Source organism: Thalassophryne amazonica, chromosome 12, assembly GCF_902500255.1.
Source record: "Thalassophryne amazonica chromosome 12, fThaAma1.1, whole genome shotgun sequence".
Lineage (NCBI taxonomy): Eukaryota > Metazoa > Chordata > Actinopteri > Batrachoidiformes > Batrachoididae > Thalassophryne > Thalassophryne amazonica.
In genome coordinates, this window is record NC_047114.1 from 38,421,768 (window position 1) to 38,443,422 (window position 21,655).

A 21,655-nucleotide genomic window follows, 5' to 3' on the forward strand; every position below is an offset into this window, starting at 1 on the left:
CAACTTGGTTTTTCTAATCGTAGTTTTAACTTCCTTGTGTGTAACGAAAATACGCATTGCGGACTGATTGTCATGGTAACCAGTCCCAATATGGGAAAATATCCAACCGGCAATCAGCCAATCAGAGTGCGTGTAGCATCGCAGCCATATAATAAATTCCAACACAGTATTGTTGTATGAAGAGTCTTTGTGGAATCAGTAGATTTGTTGACTGCAGCAGTTGAGAATCTGAGTGAAGAATCAGAGTGTCTGAATTTGTGATTGTCCTGGGTCAAGACAAACAACCAGGCTTCCAGGGACTTTCTGGACTTGGCCATTGTCTCTGTATGCCAGGGGTATTCAACTTGTTCCAGACAGGGCTGAGAGGGTGCAGGTTTTCTTTGCAACCACCCACTTTGGACCCATCTCTTCCTTCTCTACTCTACTATGTGATCTGTCATTCAGTTTTTGAGGTTGACCTGCTCTAGACATCTTTGGCAAACTGTGTTATACTGTTTTGTAATGAGTGACTTAACTTTTAACACTTTGAATCAACTGTTGGCCTTTTATCAGCTAACGTGTCAATAAATGAATGAATTGGTACTAACAAATACCTGGCTGTCAACCAGTTCAGCAGTCAGTTGGTGTAATGGTTTAACACATAACTAAATGTCCTGCAGCATTAGCAGTCTAAAGGCTAAATAAACCATATCAATGTCCAAATATATATGTGCCTAGCAGTATCTGTACTTATACAGAAAATATTTAAAATATGATTAAAGTTCTTCTGTTGCATCCAGGGCCAGCCAAGGAGGCTATTACAAACAAGATCTTTCAAATCAGCAGAACCATCGAGGAGTTTGCCATCTGCCCGGGACTCCATGTGGATCTCACAGTATTGGGAAAACAAACATTTGACCTGGAGAATAAGTTTAAACCCTTTGCAGGTGATTCCTTTGGATTAAGTCATGACACATTCATTAGATTTCCTCATGTCAAAATATCTCAAATGGTGGTCAAAATGAACAAACAACATTTTCTGTGGCTTTTTGTTATGCTTAGTGGAAATTGTGGACTCTGTGGAATCCTATGCAAACCTGTTGAGGAACATCTTTGACTTTGCTGCACTAAAGGAGCTTCTCTCTGGCAAAAACCGCATCAAGATAAGACTAGACGCCATGCATGGAGGTGAGATACGTGTGTCTACACATTTAATGTGTCTAAAATGTTTGAAAATATTGAACATCTACTGTCTTTCTCCATGACAGCTGTGCAGGGGATGATTTTTTCTAAATTAGTTCAAGAAGTTTTAATCCATAAAGTTCTATACAGTTGTGAGCATGGCTGCTTTGATTGACAGCAGCTGAGCCCAGCAGCTCCTCCTATCGTAGCCTCTGACTGCAACTCAGTGTCCACTCGATGCAGAGCCACTCGCTGTTGAGTTGTTGTGTCTGTTTTTAGTATTTTATTTCAAACAACTTTAATAATATGGCTTGTTGTGCGGTGAAATGGCCTCTAATACATCTGTGTTGCAATAGTCACTATGAGTGGAACTCTCATTTTATTTAATGTTGTATGCTAACGGTGTTAGCACTTTTAGCAGCTGCCTGTTTGGTCAACTTAATGCTTGATTACTGAGGAAATACGTGGTTCATTACTTTTACGGTCCACACCAAGGTAAAACGTTAGGAGAACCATTGTGCAATCCCCATAAATATGTGTTCATAAGCACCCAAACCAAGGTTAGCCTGTTAGCTAGTGCGTGGATTCGAAGCTCAAGGTGTGTTCAGGTTTTTTTGTCACACAATAAGCCACCTACGTCATTCAGATTTAACACTGAAAACCCTATTTAATGTATACTTTACATTATATCTCAATCCAACATGCCCCAATCACTGTCATTTGAAAGTGAGATGCAGACTGGCACTCACTGTCGCCTGACAAAGTTTGATCTGGTGTTGCAGACCGAACGGTCCCCCTAAAAATTGGTCCCTCTGATAACGCGGTGATGACACGGTTCACAGATTATCACCTTGTTTCTGCTTCACACTGCACTCCAGTCATCATCTGTCTCAACAACAGATATCTGAAGCTTTTGTACAACAATCATTTCCACATAAATTCAGCATAATTTCATCATGAAAGGCGGGGGAAGGTGGCTAAACAAGCTGCTAGTTGATGCGTTCACTGTGTGTTGGACATTTCAAAGCATCACTGAATTTCGCCTTGTTTCTGCTTTAAATGGCCTTGTTTTTGCTTAAAACTGACTTTAGAATGATTTAAGAGGTTTTACCTTTATCATCTGAAGGTTAATAATCCCATTAATCCATTTGATTGCTTTGGGTGAAGAGAGTCCATTTCACACGAGGTGCTATGGTCCGAAATGACGCATGCACAAATGCATAAGGTGGACAGATTTTTAGGGGTGGACCGTTCGGTCTGTGACACCGGATCTGATCCGGATTGTGGATTTTGTGGACATTTGGACAGTGCCTAGGTCACTCTCATTCGTGACAATGAGGTGCAACCTGCCACTCTCAATTAATAGACAAAGCGGAATTAGCGGATATTTGATTTTAACGTTGAAAAGCCATTTTGATCTATAGTTTGTGTTATATTTTAGCTTATGAAAAGCCACTTCTAGCAGGACTTTGACCTTGAAAATTTTTTCCAAGGTAAAAAAAAGTTGTGGAATTGGAAACTAGTGTTGGTGGATAGATAGATAGATAGATAGATAGATAGATAGATAGATAGATAGATAGATAGATAGATAGATAGATAGATAGATAGATAGATAGATAGATAGATAGATAGATAGATAGATAGATAGATAGACAGACAGACAGACAGACAGACAGACAGACAGACAGACAGACAGACAGACAGACAGACAGACAGACAGACAGACAGACAGACAGACAGACAGATAGATAGATAGATAGATAGATAACTTTATTAATCCTGAAGGAAAACATCAATCATACAGCAAATAAATAACTAACATAGATGACAAAAATACAATAACATTACATTAAAAACAGTCAGTTGTAAAACTGACAGAGTATAAAATTATACAAACATAAAAAGACACAAGACTCTTGCTAGATCAGAGTGTTGTGCAATCTAATGGCACGAGGCACAAAGGACTTCCTTAGTCTGTCTGTGGTGCAGCGCGGGGACAGCAGGCTGCCGCTGAACACGCTCCTCCTCTCTCTGAAGGCCTCGTATAGAGGGTGTGAGTCCTCTGCTCAACCACATCTTCCACTGGAGCCAGCTTCAGTCCCACCACTGACCCAGCCTTTTTAATGATCTTATTCAGGCGGGAGATGTTCTTCTTACTGGTGCTGCACCAACAGACCACAGCATAGAGGAGAGCACTCGCCACCACTGACTGATAAAACATGTACAGAAGTTTAGAGCAGATGTTAAATGAGCCCAGCTTTCGGAGAAAGTACAGCCTAGACTGACTCTTCTTATAAAGAACGTCTGTGTTGGCTGTCCAGTCCAGCTTCTTGTCCAACATTACTTCCAGGTACTTATAAGATGGTACCATCTCCACATCACTTCCCCCTATGCGTATCGGCTGAGGGATTGGATTGGATTGGATTTCTGAAGTCCAGAACCATTTCCTTAATTTTCTGAACATTCAGCTGGAGCTGATTCTTTTGGCACCAAGCCACAAAATCCTCCACCAACTGCCTATACTGTCTCTCCTCTCCCTCTCTGATGCAGGCCACAATAGCTGTATCATCTGAAAACTTCTGTATATGGCAAATTGCAGTGTTATGGCGGAAGTCAGATGTATACAGTGTGAATAGAGCAGGAGACAGTACTGTCCCCTGGGGGGCTCCCACACTGCAGCTCAGGGTACTGGAGATGTTTTGTCCCATGCGGACATACTGCGGCCTGTTATTTAAATAGTCCATAATCCAGGACACAAGGAGTGGCTCCACGCCATTCCAATAAGCTTCTCCTGCAGCAGGTGAGGCTCTGCGAGCGTGGTGCTCTGGTTAATTTTTTTATTGTTAGTATGACGGGGCAGCATGGTGGTTAAAATTGCTGCCTCATAGCGAAAACGTTCTAGTTTATTTGTGACCTGGTCCTTTCTGCATGGAGTTTGCATGTCCTCCCCGTGTTTGTGTGGTTTCCTTCCGGGTGCTCTGGCTTCCAAATGAATGAAGGATATGCAGATTGGAAACTTTAAATTGAACATAGCTGTGCGTGAGAGTGTGAATGTGTTTGTTTGTCTGTCGATAAGTGTTGGCCCTAAGACAGACTGGAGGCCTGTCCAGGGTGTAACCCGCCTTTTGCCTGATGACTGCTGGGAAAGACAGTGCACCTCCAGCCCTGGCAGGTTTATGAGACAACATTCATGTGTCAGAGTGTTTTCTTTGGGTGTGACATGAGGTGGAAAGTGGACGCGGCTTTATAGGAGCTGCTGACTTCAGAATGATTAAGGTTACTGATCTATTTAGAGAAGCATAACCACAGCATGAACCAGGAAGTCCTGATGAGCAGTGTAGGGTATTCAAACAGGGTATACAAACGCCTCCTTGTCCATTCTCAGGGCCATCACTGCTTTCTCAGCTCCCTCTGTATCCTAAGATTTACATCAAGCTGTGCACTACGACTGTTCTGGATGATATTTAGAGTGTCCTCAGATATGAAGCACCTCCTACTATGGACACAAGCTGCTCTAATACGGTTGCCAGCAACTTTGAATAGGTCACAACAGGTGAGGGTAAATAATTCCTTATCTGAAGCCAAAACATGCAGCACTGGAGTGCCCCAAGGAGCTGTAAGTTCTCCTATTCTTTTTTCATTGTACACAAATGAGTGTAGGAGTGAACGGCCAGATCACAACAAAATTTTTAAAATCTCTGATGACACAATCATTTTGAGCTTACTGACATCAGGTGAGAGTCCGTCCATATACTTGGATGAAATAGACTCCTTTCATCCATTGTGTGTGAGGCACCAATTGACTCTTAATGTTGTAAAAACTAAAGAGATGGTCTTTGACCCCAAAGGTCTGCTGTTCCATGACCCGTTCATCATTGGAGGTAGTGAGATAGAACAGGTAGAGTTTTTTAAATACCTTGGTGTCTATGTGGACTGTCTTCTCAAGTGGAATGTTCATGTGGATTTTTTGTGCTGCAAATTGTCCCAGAGGCTTCATTTTTTAAGAAGACTCAGACTGTTTGGTGTGAGTTCAACAATATTGGCTTCTTTTTAGAACACTGTGCTGGAGAGCCTAATAAGATATGGCATGGTAGCCTGGTATGGCTCTCTTACTGTCTAGAGCAAATCCAAAATTGAGAAACTAGTTCGATACGCCATGAAAATTATTGGCAAGAGAGAGTACCCCTCTTTAAAAACTATTTTCGAAACCTCGGCCCTGGCGTAAGCTAAAAACATTCTTAAGGAGCCTTCCCACACACTTTTCAGCGAATACGAGCTCTTGCCATTATGGAGACGGTATCGGGCTGTCCGGTATAAGAGTAATAGATTTAAAAATTCTTTTGTTCCTTTGTCTATTACTCTTCTGAATAAATCTGGATAGCACCTACAGATGCTTTACTGGACATTGAGGGGTCTCACTGAAGACTATCTCATTTTAACTGACTGTTTCCTGTGTTCCCGTAATTGTATATTGTGTTGTTGTATGATTGTGTTTTTATTATTCTAAGCACAGCACTGCAAGCCCAAGACAAATTTCCCTTGGGACAATAAAGTTAATCTTGAACCTTGAGGTTCTGGCCAGTGAAGAACTCCCACAACCAATTGTGCCCATGTTTGCAAGTCCTCCAGCCAAATTTCATGCAACTTCCTGAGAAACAGTGACCTTGACGTCAAGCCAATTTTAATCTTGGGCACTGAGGAGGCAGTAGCCTGCAAGACATCTAATGAATCCTCAGGAAAGCCACAACAGGTTTGTGGTTGGAATTCACAAACTGGACACTTCTGTAGACCCTACAGTTCTGCAGAATTGGTCAGTGTTTTCCCACAAGGACATGGTAAGTGTCCTTGGCAACACTGCTGGTATTAGAATACCATGTGCAGTGGTGTACATCTGGACAACGAAACCAGGATCCAGCAACTGTATGCCCCCCACTTTTTGAAAAGTCAAGGAGCATTGCACCATTTTCACCATGGTTACCAGATCCATGCAGACCAACCAGCCCTTTAATTGCTCGTGGTCCCATTAAAATCACCTGTGACCAATAAAGTGTCACCTCTGGGGCAGTCATCAGTTACAGAGTGAAGCTGTAAATATCATCACTCATTACACAGTCAGAACATAGACTAACATAGCAAACACAACATCCAGTGAATGTTTCAGTCTGAGTGTCATAATAATGCTCACTGACAGGGGCAACATCTGGCACCACTGGAAGGAACTGCTCTGCCACAGCAACTGGAACGACCAGACCAAAAGTAGATGTATCCACCCAAAGAGACATGGCCACTGCAGCCACTATAATATGAAGTTTTACCAGCTCAACTGACATCAGTGGAAGACAGTCATTCTTGCTGAGTGAAAGGATGTTCCAGATGCCCACCTGCATGAGCCACCTCAGGTTTGGGCCTGGGTGCCGCCAACCCCTGAGAATCGCATCAGTCTCCATCTTCCAAAGACAAGACCCTTGGTGCGATCCTGTGGTTTCTTCTTTTCAGGAGATGAGGTTAAATATTGACTTGCCCCATCCCCTTCATAATGCACGGCTCCTTCTGACTGACGGCAGTGGCAGAGTTATGGAGAACAGAAATAAGAATCCTTCATTTTTGTCTAAGTTGTGCAAGATGTTTTTATGATGCCTGAAGTGCCAATCCTGCAGCCAACCCCCAAAAGGATTAACTGTGGGCTGGAGGGCAACCTGCAGTTCTGGATACAGACCTATGCATCCACAGAGCAGTTTTAAATTGTTCTGTGTTTCCTGCAGCTGCAGACCTGATTTTGTTGTTTCAGCAGTGACTGGTCAAGTCTCCATGAAGTGGTCAGTATCTGAGCATGTCATGTCATGTCAAAAGACTGGGGTTTGAGTCCTCAGAAGTGAATACAAACTTTGGGGAAGTGGCAATGGTCAAGAGAGTAGAGAAGTGGGTTTGGAGTCCTTGGATCAATTCCCTAATCAGAATCACTAAGGTGCCCTTGAACAAAGTCCCATTACCTCCGAGTTGTCCTGGTGTGGAATTGAGCACCTTCCAGGGCAAAACTCTGACAGTAGTCTGTGTTTCTGGTTTGTTTCATTTTAATGTTATTTGAGCATCTGCATCAACTAAAAAAAAGCACTAAAGAATTACAGTCCATTTATCTTCTTTATCTCATTCCTGCAGTGGTAGGACCATATGTGAAGAGAATACTCTGTGATGAGCTGGGCTGTCCCGTCAATGCTGCCATAAACTGTGTCCCAATGGAAGACTTTGGGGGTCAACACCCAGATCCTCATCCTATTTACGCTGCAGATCTGATTGACTGCATGAAAGATGGACAGTATGACTTTGGTGCAGCATTTGATGGTGATGGGGTAATTTACAGTATACACACACACATACACACACATTTATGGTAATATTTTTCAATAAGGGTATGTTAACCCTCTGGGGTCCACAGACACATCCAACAAAAGCATCATCAACTTTACATCATATTCCTATTAATTCATGCAGTAATAAGCATCAACTAGTCTGGAGTAGGGAGTCCTCAAAAAATGAGTGGTTATAGAAACAAAAGACCAGTGAGGAAAGCCACCAAGAAACCCAGACAACTCCAAAGGAGTTATAGGTTTCTGTGGCTGTAATTGTTGAAACTATGCATTGCGCAACATTTGTCTTGGGAACATTCATGTATCCATTGTTGTCTTTAAAAAAAACTGGCTATAAAAGTGGTGATTTGATGTGGTTTAGAAAAGTTCATGTTTACCTACTGACTTGTTGCATTGAGTTTCTAGGGCTTATATTTTAAATGATAGCCTTTGTTACGTGTTTGTTTTTGATTGTTCATAAGATAAGAAGGATTGTGTTTCAACAGTGCTTTTCCATCTAGCAGATGCTCAAAGATCTTTACAGTGATGCCTCACATTTACTTCCCCAGCCAAGGCCAGTACCCATTTTTACACAAAGAGGTTATATATGAGTACTAGAGTTCACACTCCCAATGCTGCCTACTAAATGCGAAGGTCCCTTCATGGACAGCGACATGACACCTCCTAATCAATCAATCAATCAATTTTATTTATATAGTGCCAAATCACAACAAACAGTTGCCCCAAGGCGCTTTATATTGTAAGGCAAGGCCATACAATAATTACGTAAAAACCCCAATGGTCAAAACGACCCCCTGTGAGCAAGCACTTGGCTACAGTGGGAAGGAAAAACTCCCTTTTAACAGGAAGAAACCTCCAGCAGAACCAGGCTCAGGGAGGGGCAGTCTTCTGCTGGGACTGGTTGGGGCTGAGGGAGAGAACCAGGAAAAAGACATGCTGTGGAGGGGAGCAGAGATCAATCACTAATGATTAAATGCAGAGTGGTGCATACAGAGCAAAAAGAGAAAGAAACACTCAGTGCATCATGGGAACCCCCCCGCAGTCTAAGTCTATAGCAGCATAACTAAGGGATGGTTCAGGGTCACCTGATCCAGGCCTAACTATAAGCTTTAGCAAAAAGGAAAGTTTTAAGCCTAATCTTAAAAGTAGAGAGGGTGACGAACATCCGGGCAAAATATTGACGAAGTACCCGGATGTTAATGCATTTTCAATGGAGATTTGTGACTGAACACACTCAGAAAAACGCTTGTAAAATATGTGTTAAAATGCCATTTGACCTGGATATCGAGCCAGTAAAATTAATTAACATTAAATTATGTCAGGAAAGTATTAAACATACTCTGACACACACACATTCCCAAATATTAGTGTTGAAAGTTACATGGATCTGCGCTGCTGAGACGCCCTGCTGCAGCTGCTGCTGAATTCAAAGCAGCACGGCTCCTAAAACCATTACAAAACATTTATATATATTATATTTTTACACATGTCCTTTATTGACCGAGTTTCATTCATGAAGTCAGTGGTGTGTGTGCACATCTCTGTGTGTGAGTGGTGTGTGTAAGTGAAGTGTTAATGGTCTGTGTCCTCGGACGTCTCAGGCAACAGTAGGAAACATACACCTGTTTATCAACCAAATGTCACGGACAAAGTGACAAAAATAACCAAAACCACTTACTTATGGACGAAAATATTGTCTCCCTTCTTCCTCTGTTTGTGGCTTTGCCAGCATGCGCAGCTTTCCAGCATATTCCACGTTTCTTGACGAGACTAATTGAGCACTGCCTCCTGATTTGCCCGGAATTAAAATGCGACAACACCTCCTTGCCAGAACACAGCTCAGTGCGAGTACGGACTCTAGTTCTCATATATAACCTCTTTGTTTTTGTAGCTGGGTGGACTGATGGAATAGTTTTGTCCAAGAACACAGAGAGGTAGCATGAACAGGATTCGAACCCAGGTCTACATACTGGCAAGTGAAAGATTCTGTCATCTGAGAGATAATGTACAATTACTGAGAAGTGATGCTATTTTGAAACCGTTACCATTTAATTGATTTTGCACAGGAGTAACTCTGATGTATGCCGTACATTAGGTTTATCCCCAACAGTCGTAGGAGGCAGAGTTGACTCTCCAGTAAATGTAAAAATCTTCACCCACTTGAAAACCCCGAGTGTGGAGACCAGTGTGATGCGAAGGTCTTATTCACATAGGAATGTGGCAACACACAATTCATAACACATAATTCATTCTACACATCTGCAGGTCACGAGGTCTACAGGTCGGCTTAACATCGCACATTTTTGTTTCTGACTCTCGGCTCTGTAGGATCGTAACATGATCCTCGGGAAGCACGGCTTCTTCGTCACCCCGTCTGACTCTGTTGCTGTGATTGCTGACAACATTTTCTGCATCCCATACTTTCAGCAAACCGGGGTGAGAGGTTTTGCTCGGAGTATGCCCACTAGCGCAGCCTTAGACAGGTGAGCTTTCAGGCATCCACAGGTCAGTGCCTCAAACCACTCTGTGGATGTGGTGTGATATTTTAAAAAACTACCACTCATGTCATTTCTGAAAATGCAAAACTGAAAAAACTGTATCATACTAAAACATCCTGCACCTTTTCCCCCTTCCTTGTTTTGCTATATTTGCAATAGAGTAGCCAAAGCAACAAAAATCGAGTTATATGAAACTCCCACTGGATGGAAGTTCTTCGGGACTCTAATGGACGCGGGCCGACTGTCACTGTGCGGAGAGGAAAGCTTTGGGACAGGTATTACATCTCTAAGCAATGAAACGAAATTAAAAGTATTTTCATTTTGTGTGCTAAAATACCCTCGGCCATATAAGCATCATGTTCTTTATAATTTGCAGTTGTTAATTATTAAGATCCTATTGTCTTAGGTACAGTTTGTACATGTTCAAACCAATTCATCATTTATTCATGTTGTGCAAATCAAGGAATATTTGTAGATCACTCTCTGTGCATTTGCAGGTATTGAGACAAATTTAATTCCATAGGAAGTTAGCTTTAAGTTAGCAAAAGTTAGCATGCCGCTAACATTGGCAAAATATCTTGTAAATGACTCCAGAGGTGTTATTAGGTTCCAAAAACAGAGTTTTCAATTTTAGAAGTGTTTATTTCTCGCGAGTTTTTACATAATATATGACACAGAGGTTACATTTACCCACAAACGAAACAGAGCTTTGCAGCTCGCTACATGCCTGTGACGTCACCATGCTAATGTCTGCAAAATATCTTCTAAATATGTTCAGAGGTGTTATTGGGTTCCAAAAACAGCATTTTCAGTTTTAGAATTGCTTATTTCTCACTAGCTTTTACATAATATTGTCATGGTTCTCCCTGACCCCTGGTTTTTATTCTGTTTTTAATTTTGTTGTCATGTGTGAGTATTTTCCCCAGACGGCACCCTCAGTTTAGTTCCACATCTGCCGAGCCTCACTGCTCATCTCAGCTGCACACCTGCTGTGAATAAGCAACTGATGAGCGGCAGACTATATAAACTCAGACTTTCAGATCAGTCGTTGCCAGATTCTTGGTTGGTTTTCCTGTCCGTGCCATGAAGCCAGATTATTGCATGAGAATCCACAGCCAGATTCTTCCAAGAGATCCCAAAGATTCCAGGTGCTTTCATGATCCTGTGGGCTGAGCCTGATTCCCCTCTGTGACCTTGACCACGTCTTCCTGCTGCTCACATGCGCCTTAGACGTCAGAGCTTCCCACAGCTAAACTCAAGGTAACCTGGCCAACTCTTGAATTCCTGTATTAGAGTGAACTGTCTTTCCTGATGTTCCAGACGCCTTCCTGAGTGGCTCCCACGCTACCCTGGTTCCTGGCTCCTGACTACCTGCACAGCAATGTCACTTTGGAACTCTTGGGCTCTCAGCTCAGAGCGCAGCTCTGCTTCTTATCTCAGCGAACTGGACTGCATTTATATAGCACTTTTCCATCTGCATCAGACGCTCAAAGCGCTTTACACATCAGTGCGTCATATTCACCCTGATGTCAGGCTGCTGCCATGCAAGACTCCCACTACACACCGGGAGCAACTAGGGCATTAAGGACCTTGCCCAAGGGCACTTAGTGATTTTCCAGTCAGGATGGGATTTGAACCGAGGATCCTCTGGTCTCAAGCCCAAGGCTTAACCACTAGACCATCACCTCCCCTCAGTAGGATTCCATTCTCACTTGTTCCTACCTGTGACTGTGCTATGATAAAGAACTGTTCCAAGAACTCTTCCTAAGAACTGTATGAACTCTGACATTGAAGGATAAAGAGCCCAGCCATCTAAGTCCTGCTTAATTGAAACTGCGTCACAAACACGCACTGCTTGACCTCTGACCTCTGGAGACAATTTATGAACTGTGAACTCTTTCTGAACAGTAAACCTTATTTTCTAAGAAGAGAACATTTTTTCCAGAACTGTGAACAATTCTATTTTAAGCCTTCTGAGAGCTGTGAATCGTTTAAGGCTTCCAGTGTGACGAGTGCAATCACTCACCATCTGTGTCTTCATTCCCTCAGTTCTTGTTCTCAGGTCCGTGCATCCCACCTGGTCCTGGTCCCTGAACCCCAGCTCTCAGTTCTCCTTCAGGACTGGCTCGGGAAACTGCAGCTCCCTATTTTCACCAGCCATTCTGCAGGCATCCCCAGTGCAGCACTTTTATTTGTCCGTATAAATAAATATCTTTTCTTTTGCAAACCACTCTGTGTCTTGCTCCCTAGCATTTGGGTCCATTGCTTGAATCGGACCGCTTCCGTCTGGACCTCTAACCTTAAGAAATATATGAGAAACACACTTAGAAATGCACAAAATGAAGCGGTTTTGGAAAGACCAGACATTGATGTCACAATGCAGCTCTACTCTGATTGGCTCTCACCCCCACCACTCAAAAGCAAAACTGAACAGACTGAAACAGAATGTGACTTTTTGACTTCTTAAAATTGGTCAAGGGTAGCCATCTTTGAACTTGTGCAAGGTCTGTGTCCCAAGAATGTTCCCTGTAAATTTGAAGCCTCTGGCAGTAATAGGACTGGACTTACGCTGAGCAAAAGACAGACGGACGGACGCAAAGCCTTCGCAATACCCGATGGCCATATTTGATGGCCTCGAGTAAAAATGGCAATGTTATCAATTTTACCAGAAATTATGATACATCCATTCATTTTCCAAGCCCACTTATTCCATTTAAGGGTCACGGAGAAGGGGCTGGAATCCTATCCCAGTGGACTTTGGGCGAGAGGCGGGGTACAACCTGGACAGGCTGCCAGTCTACACAGACACAAAATGAGGAGGTGCTCACTGCATAACTCCATGAACACACTCTTTGGTGTTTACTTAATGTAATATACGAGGTCTGTGAGAAAAGTATCGGACCTTTTTATTTTTTCAAAAACCATATGGATTTGAATCACGTGTGATTGCAGCAGACAAGCTTGAACCCTCGTGGGCATGCAAGAGTTTTTTCACGCCTGTCAGTTACGTCATTCGCCTGTGGGCAGGCTTTGAGTGAGGAGTGGTCCACCCCTCCCGTCGGAATTCCTTTGTCTGTCAACTTGCTGAGAGACTGGCGCTTTGCTTTATCAAAATTTTTTCAGAACCTGTGAGGCACATCGAAGTGGACACCATTCGAGAAATTCAGCTGGTTTTCGGTGAAAATTTTAACAGCTGATGAGAGATTATGGAGTGTTACTGTCACTTTAAGGACTTCCCACGGAGCAGGACGTCGCGCTGCGCTCGGAGGTGCGGTCGTCAGCCTGTTTCAAGCTGAACACCTCCAAATTTAAGCCTCTGTTGACCCAGGACATCGTGAGAGAACAGAGAACTTTCAGAAGAGGTCGGGATCGGCAGATTATCCGGACATTCCACTGTTAAAGGAGATTTTGTAATGAAAGACGTGCGGACGGATTGGCACGTCGGCAGGCAGCCAGCACGGCGCGCCGCCACAGGAAAAACACCTCCGTTGGAAGCCTTAAGGACAAGTTGGAACATGTCCAGCTGTTAAACAGTTTCTGAGATACTCACTCAACTGAAAGCCATCAAAAGCCGCCTGGTTTTTACAAATGGTTATCAACACGGAGGTGTTTTTCCTTTGTGATTACTTGCATAAAATTGTCAGTACATAAATCAACTCACCCAAAAGCCAAAATAAAAAAGAGGCAAAGAAAAAAATTAATGAAGAAATAAAGCAAAGAAAAGAAAAAAGTAAAAAAAAAAAAGAAAATAAAACAAGGAAGATTTAAGTTTGATAACTAGTGCTACAATTTCTTAAATGATAAACGGACTGCATTTATATAGCGCTTTTCCATCTGTATCAGATGCTCAAAGCGCTTTACAGTTATGCCTCACATTCACCCCGATGTCAGGGTGCTGCCATACAAGGCGCTCACTGCACACCGGGAGCAATAGGGGATTAAAGGCCTTGCCCAAGGGCCCTTAGTGATTTTCCAGTCAGGTGAGGATTTGAACCCATGATCTTCTGGACTCAAGCCCAACACCTTTGTTATTAGTCCTTAGTCGTTATTGTCCCCTGTAAAGAAGCTGAACACACAGTGCATCTGGTAAAGTATTCGCCGGTAAATCTACGCTACCGGCCTAGCAACGCCTCGGTAAAGTGATAATAATAATACAATAACATGCTTTTGGAGGGCGGTATGCATTTTCAGAGACCCGACGTTCATGACCAGTCACCCAAAATGACAGATATTCGCCTGAGTTAGACGAGAGACGAATATCTGTCATTTTGGGTGACTGGGCATGGACGGAGCATGTTATTTGCATTATTATCACTTTTTACTGAGATACACAACACGTAACGTGTACATAAAAAGTTGGCTCACTTAACTTTTGTCGTGTCGGCTGGCGCGCGCTGCTCTCCAAATTCGGCAGTGTGTCCTTAACAAGCTGGCTGCTCTAGCTGCTGTTCATTGTCGTACTATCCATGAGAAAATCATCCGGAATATCCATATTGGGACCAACACACACTTCTCGCCTTTTTAGTTTTTTTTTTTTTCCCTCTGCAGACAGTTCTTGGGCTGCGTGTGCTATGACGTCATTTGTTTACGCACAGCGGGCAGGTATAGCCAGATAGCGTTGACGTAAATCTACGATACCAGCTCAATAACGCCCCGGTAACGTGATAATAATGCCCAATACCTAGAAATGCACAGAGGGTGAACTACAAATATTCCTTGATTTGCACAACTTCCGCTCTTGTAAAAAGCTCATGTACACACACACACACACACACACACGCACACACACACACGCAAGGCCTCATGCAGATGCCCTTAAAAGTAAATATTGTTTTTGACTGATTGATTGATAGATGTGCTTTATTGAACATGTACAAATTGTACATAAGACAATAAGAACTTCATAATTAATTAAACAATTTCAAATTATAAAGAACACAATACTCACTGGGCACAATGGGTATTTTAGCACTGCATTATATTTTTCCATTTATGGAAAGAAATAGCTTGCAATGCATGGCAAAGTCATGTTTTAGTGTAAAAATGTGCATCACTCGTATAAAATATTTCATTATATCTTTCCTCTTTGGTTAATAATCCTTTACACAAAGCTGACATTAGTTTTGTTTTTTTGTTTTTTTAATCAAAACATGATAGGAATGGGGTGGGGGGCTTATAATTAACTTTGGGTTTATTTGAGTGTGCCACTGCTTTTGGACAATGTCTTTGATTCAGTGTATTAGGTAGATTGTGTAAATTATTTTCATGTCAGGTGCAGACCACATTCGTGAAAAGGATGGACTTTGGGCCGTGCTGGCATGGCTGTCTATCTTAGACACAAAAAGAAAAAGTATGAAGGACATTCTTACGGACCACTGGAGAACATATGGAAGAAACTACTTCGCCAGGTGAGATGTTGTGGAACTGACTACCAGTAGGACCAGCAAATGTCAGTGTTTTATCTCATCAAACATCATAAAAGTAAATATTAAAATGAATAAATGAGTGTTTGAACTATTACTGGCTGGGACAGTCCGGGGTCTCCATTGTCGTATTTTGCGCTTCATAATGCGCCACACATTTTCAGTGGGTGACAGGTCTGGACTGCAGACAGGCCAGTCTAGTACCCGCACTCTTTTACTACGAAGCCACACTGTTATAACACGTGCAGAATGTGTCTTGGCATTGTCTTGTTGAAATAAGCAGGGGCATCCCTGAAAAAGACGTTGCTTGGATGGCAGCATGTGTTGCTCCAAAACCTGGATGTATCTTTCAGCATTGATGGTGCCATCACAGATGTGTAAGTTGCCCGTGCCATGGACACTAACACACCCCCATACCATCACAGATGCTGGCTTTTGAACTTTGCGCTGGTAACAATCTGGATGGTCTTTTTCCTCTTTTGTCCAGAGGACAAAACAGCCATGATTTCCAAAAACAATTTGAAATGTGGACTCATCAGACCACAGCACACTTTTCCCCTTTCGTCTGTCCATTTCAAATGAGCTCGGGCCCAGAGAAGGCGGCAGCGTTTCCGGATGTTGTTGATGTATGGCTTTCGCTTTGCATGGCAGAGTTTTAACTTGCACTTTAGATGTAGCGACGAACTGTGTTAACTGACAATGGTTTTCTGAAGTGTTCCTGAGCCCATGTGGTAAGATCCCTTACACAATGGTGTCGGTTTTTAATGCAGTGCCGCCTGAGGGATTAAAGGTCATGGGCATTCAATGTTTGTTTTCGGCCTTGCCGCTTAAGTGTGGAAAGTTCTCCAGATTCTCTGAATCTTCTGATTATATTATGGACTGTAGATGATGGAATCCCTAAATTCCTTGCAACTGAACGTTGAGAAACATTGTTCTTAAACTGTTGGACTATTTTTTCATGCAGATGTTCACAAAGTGGTGATCCTCGCCCCATCTTTGCTTGTGAATGGCTGAGACTTTTGGGAATGCTCCTTTTATACCCAATCATAACACTCACGTGTTTCCAATTAGGTGTTCTTTGAGCATTCATCAACTTTCCCTGTCTTTTGTTGCCCCGTTCCAACTTTTTTGAAATGTGTTGCAGGCATCCATTTCAAAATGAGCAAATATTTGCACAAAAACAATAAAGTTTATCAGTTTGAACATGAAATATCTCGTCTTTGTGGTGTATTCAATTGAATATAGGTTGAAGAGGATTTGCAAATCATTGTATTCTGTTTTTATATACATTTTACACAATATCCAACTTCACTGGAATTGGGGTTGTACACATTTACCAGAATATGACACTTCGAGTTTCCCATAAAAACTCACGCTGAACAATGAATGTTATCAGTTTTCGGCCTTGGAGAATAGACTGTGAACTCTATCAGTACAGCTGCAACACCGCAACGCCACACAAAGACAATAAGGTGTTGGGAAAAATAATTTTGTCAAAATCCCCAATATGAATATATACCACTGATTCATCTTGTGGGTATGCAGCACAAGTTTATTTAATGTTCAGTAGAGATTGAAACATGTACATTATTGTCACTCTCACAAGATGACTATTGTCATAGTCATGCTGACGCACACTCGAGTGAAATCCTTGCAACATACAATAGTGGTGTTTTAGCATCATTGTTACCCATATGACATGGGCACGTTTGGTATGAGGTAATATGACAATGGCTGAGTTACTGTGTATGGGTTGTTTTACTTGACTTTACACAGATCTTTGTTGGATTTACAAAGAAATCAAACATGGTGTGAAAGGAATAGTTCAATATAGTTGAGTGATTGACATGTTTCCATTGGTATTACACTTCAGTGCTAAATTTAAATGAATGATTTTGATGGTACTCCTAAGTCTGAATGATTGACATGGTACTTTGGTGCTGGTAATACCCAGCTTCTTCTTACAGGCCATAGATGCAATTTGCAAGTTGCTTTGTTTTCTGTTAAATATTTATCATTACTGAAATTGTTTAAATTAGTTCAGAAACAATGAGGAAAAATTTAACATATTTGTAAAGCATTTTATCTGGAAAAGTCAAGATCAAATGTGATCCAGTTTTGAATCTAATGTAAGTTTGACTCTAATTATGCACTTCAACCTTTACAGTTAATTCGATCATAATCCGCACATTTGATCTAAGAGTTTCCAGTTTTTAATTACACTATGAAACTGATGACATTTAAGTAAGATCGAGATAAAAAATGATCTAGAAAGTATCAGCACATATTCAACTTAAGCTCTTTAACATGGTCTATCCTACAGTCTATCCAAAAGTTTATTTTCTCTCGTCCACAGGCTTTTTTCTCATTATGTGCCGATTAATGTGCGTACGTACCAAATGCGACAGCACACAAGCTTTGCGTGATGTCACGTTTGGTGCATACAACTATTAATAGGCATAATTAGGGAGAAACAAATCTGTGAAAGAAGGCAAACACTCTTGGATTTAAAAAGAGAACTTCCTTTAAAATGTTCAAATTGCTATCAAAGTTGTATTGGTCACTTTTTTTGACCGGGGGAGTTTTGCAGTGCTAATTGTAACCATTATAGCTCATAAATTCAGATGTTTCAAAGTAGACCAAAGAAGTGCGTTATGAAAATCAATTTCTAAGCACATATTTACTATTTACCCCATGGTGTGTGAGTGTGTGTGTGTATATATATATACCTGACTAAGGTCCTTCTCTCCTGAACCTGGAGTTTGCCAGAAAGCACCTCAAGGACTCTCAGTCCACGAGAAACAGAATTCTCTGGTCTGATGTAGTCTTACACACCTCTCTGCAGCTTCTCTCCCCCTGCCATCCCCTCATTACCCCATCCCCGTAGAGACGGTGCCTGCTCCCAGACTACCAATAACCAGCAAAAATCTATTTAAGCATAAAAATTCAAAAAGAAAAAATAATATAGCACCTTCAACTGCACCACAGACTAAAACAGTTAAATGTGGTCTATTAAACATTAGGTCTCTCTCTTCTAAGTCCCTGTTGGTAAATGATATAATAATTGATCAACATATTGATTTATTCTGCCTTACAGAAACCTGGTTACAGCAGGATGAATATGTTAGTTTAAATGAGTCAACACCCCCGAGTCACACTAACTGTCAGAATGCTCGTAGCACGGGCCGGGGCGGAGGATTAGCAGCAATCTTCCATTCCAGCTTATTTATTAATCAAAAACCCAGACAGAGCTTTAATTCATTTGAAAGCTTGACTCTTAGTCTTGTCCATCCAAATTGGAAGTCCCAAAAACCAGTTTTATTTGTTATTATCTATCGTCCACCTGGTCATTACTGTGAGTTTCTCTGTGAATTTTCAGACCTTTTGTCTGACTTAGTGCTTAGCTCAGATAAGATAATTATAGTGGGCGATTTTAACATCCACACAGATGCTGAGAATGACAGCCTCAACACTGCATTTAATCTATTATTAGACTCTATTGGCTTTGCTCAAAAAGTAAATGAGTCCACCCACCACTTTAATCATATCTTAGATCTTGTTCTGACTTATGGTATGGAAATAGAAGACTTAACAGTATTCCCTGAAAACTCCCTTCTGTCTGATCATTTCTTAATAACATTTACATTTACTCTGATGGACTACCCAGCAGTGGGGAATAAGTTTCATTACACTAGAAGTCTTTCAGAAAGCGCTGTAACTAGGTTTAAGGATATGATTCCTTCTTTATGTTCTCTAATGCCATATACCAACACAGTGCAGAGTAGCTACCTAAACTCTGTAAGTGAGATAGAGTATCTCGTCAACAGTTTTACATCCTCATTGAAGACAACTTTGGATGCTGTAGCTCCTCTAAAAAAGAGAGCTTTAAATCAGAAGTGCCTGACTCCGTGGTATAACTCACAAACTCGTAGCTTAAAGCAGATAACCCGTACGTTGGAGAGGAAATGGCGTCTCACTAATTTAGAAGATCTTCACTTAGCCTGGAAAAAGAGTCTGTTGCTCTATATAAAAGCCCTCCGTAAAGCTAGGACATCTTTCTACTCATCACTAATTGAAGAAAATAAGAACAACCCCAGGTTTCTTTTCAGCACTGTAGCCAGGCTGACAAAGAGTCAGAGCTCTATTGAGCTGAGTATTCCATTAACTTTAACTAGTAATGACTTCATGACTTTCTTTGCTAACAAAATTTTAACTATTAGAGAAAAAATTACTCAGAACCATCCCAAAGATGTATCGTTATCTTTGGCTGCTTTCAGTGATGCCGGTATTTGGTTAGACTCTTTCTCTCCAATTGTTCTGTCTGAGTTATTTTCATTAGTTACTTCATCCAAACCATCAACATGTTTACTAGACCCCATTCCTACCAGGCTGCTCAAGGAAGCCCTACCATTATTTAATGCTTCGATCTTAAATATGATCAATCTATCTTTGTTAGTTGGCTATGTACCACAGGCTTTTAAGGTGGCAGTAATTAAACCATTACTTAAAAAGCCATCACTTGACCCAGCTATCTTAGCTAATTATAGGCCAATCTCCAACCTTCCTTTTCTCTCAAAAATTCTTGAAAGGGTAGTTGTAAAACAGCTAACTGATCATCTGCAGAGGAATGGTCTATTTGAAGAGTTTCAGTCAGGTTTTAGAATTCATCATAGTACAGAAACAGCATTAGTGAAGGTTACAAATGATCTTCTTATGGCCTCGGACAGTGGACTCATCTCTGTGCTTGTTCTGTTAGACCTCAGTGCTGCTTTTGATACTGTTGACCATAAAATTTTATTACAGAGATTAGAGCATGCCATAGGTATTAAAGGCACTGCGCTGCGGTGGTTTGAATCATATTTGTCTAATAGATTACAATTTGTTCATGTAAATGGGGAATCTTCTTCACAGACTAAAGTTAATTATGGAGTTCCACAAGGTTCTGTGCTAGGACCAATTTTATTCACTTTATACATGCTTCCCTTAGGCAGTATTATTAGACGGTATTGCTTAAATGTTCATTGTTACGCAGATGATACCCAGCTTTATCTATCCATGAAGCCAGAGGACACACACCAATTAGCTAAACTGCAGGATTGTCTTACAGACATAAAGACATGGATGACCTCTAATTTCCTGCTTTTAAACTCAGATAAAACTGAAGTTATTGTACTTGGCCCCACAAATCTTAGAAACATGGTGTCTAACCAGATCCTTACTCTGGATGGCATTACCCTGACCTCTAGTAATACTGTGAGAAATCTTGGAGTCATTTTTGATCAGGATATGTCATTCAAAGTGTTGGGAAAGTGTCAGTACACGGACCCACAACAGGGGGCGCAAATGAACGGACAATGAAGAAAGTCAAATAACAAGGCTTTACTGTTGTGAACACGCACAACAAATACAACAAATCACAATTTCGGTCTCAAGTTAAATTCCCAACGGTGTCGTGTGGGCAGGCTCGACGATAGGAGACGTCTGTCCAAGACGAACCGGAACCACCCGATTTCCTCTGCCACCGAACCCCGGGAATACTGGAACCGCCAAGTCCCGAACTCCAAGGTGGTCTCTGCCTCCGCTCGTCGGATCCGGTACTGCTGGCGAGGAACAGACACAGTCAGACGTGGGTGCGGCTGCACCCAACAACACGTGGGGTGGAAAACACCACCTCCACCTCTAATCAGAAAACAACACTGTCTAGTAACTAGGATACTTATCAAATACGTTCCTTTCACAAATGATGAAGGGCTGGCTGAGTTCGTTACCTCCTTGGTAGAGCGATATCTCGGCAAATGAGGTGGAGATGCCGTCCTGCTGATATACCTCCTCAGTGATTGGGATCAGCTGTCTCCAGTGATAGATGACAGCTGTCATCCTGGCTGCTCCCGTAAGGCGGCAGCGCCCTCCGGTGCCTGGAGCCCGCACTCCAGGCAGGGCGCCCTCTAGTGGTGGTGGGCCAGCAGTACCTCCTCTTCAGCGGCCCACACAACAGGACCCCCCCCCCTCAACGGGCGCCTCCTGGCGCACGACCGGGTTTGTCAGGGTGGCGACGGTAGAAGTCGGCCAGGAGGGCCGGGTCCAGGATGAAGCCCTTCTTCACCCAGGAGCGTTCTTCGGGGCCGTACCCTTCCCAGTCCACCAGATACTGAAAACCCCGGCCCATCCGTCGGACGTCGAGGAGCCGGCGTACGGTCCAAGCCGGCCC

The 21,655-nt window shown here is 42.2% G+C and overlaps 1 protein-coding gene and 1 long non-coding RNA gene across 2 annotated transcripts in view; one reads left to right on the top strand and one right to left on the bottom strand.

Annotated features, from left to right (window-relative positions):
- The window catches only part of LOC117522428 (phosphoglucomutase-1-like), a 55,055-nt gene that overhangs the window by 14,079 nt on the left and 19,321 nt on the right, over positions 1-21,655 (top strand). The window contains exons 3-8 of the mRNA XM_034183832.1: positions 780-926; positions 1,042-1,167; positions 7,318-7,508; positions 9,855-10,009; positions 10,184-10,299; positions 15,297-15,432. Coding sequence (XP_034039723.1) covers positions 780-926; positions 1,042-1,167; positions 7,318-7,508; positions 9,855-10,009; positions 10,184-10,299; positions 15,297-15,432 — 871 coding nt within the window. The remainder of the gene's footprint in view (positions 1-779; positions 927-1,041; positions 1,168-7,317; positions 7,509-9,854; positions 10,010-10,183; positions 10,300-15,296; positions 15,433-21,655) is intronic.
- Positions 3,227-21,452, bottom strand: LOC117522429. The gene is made up of 3 exons (XR_004564216.1): positions 21,441-21,452; positions 14,340-14,345; positions 3,227-3,490 (listed from the first exon to the last, which is right to left on the bottom strand). It is a non-coding gene; the product is annotated as an uncharacterized LOC117522429 (long non-coding RNA).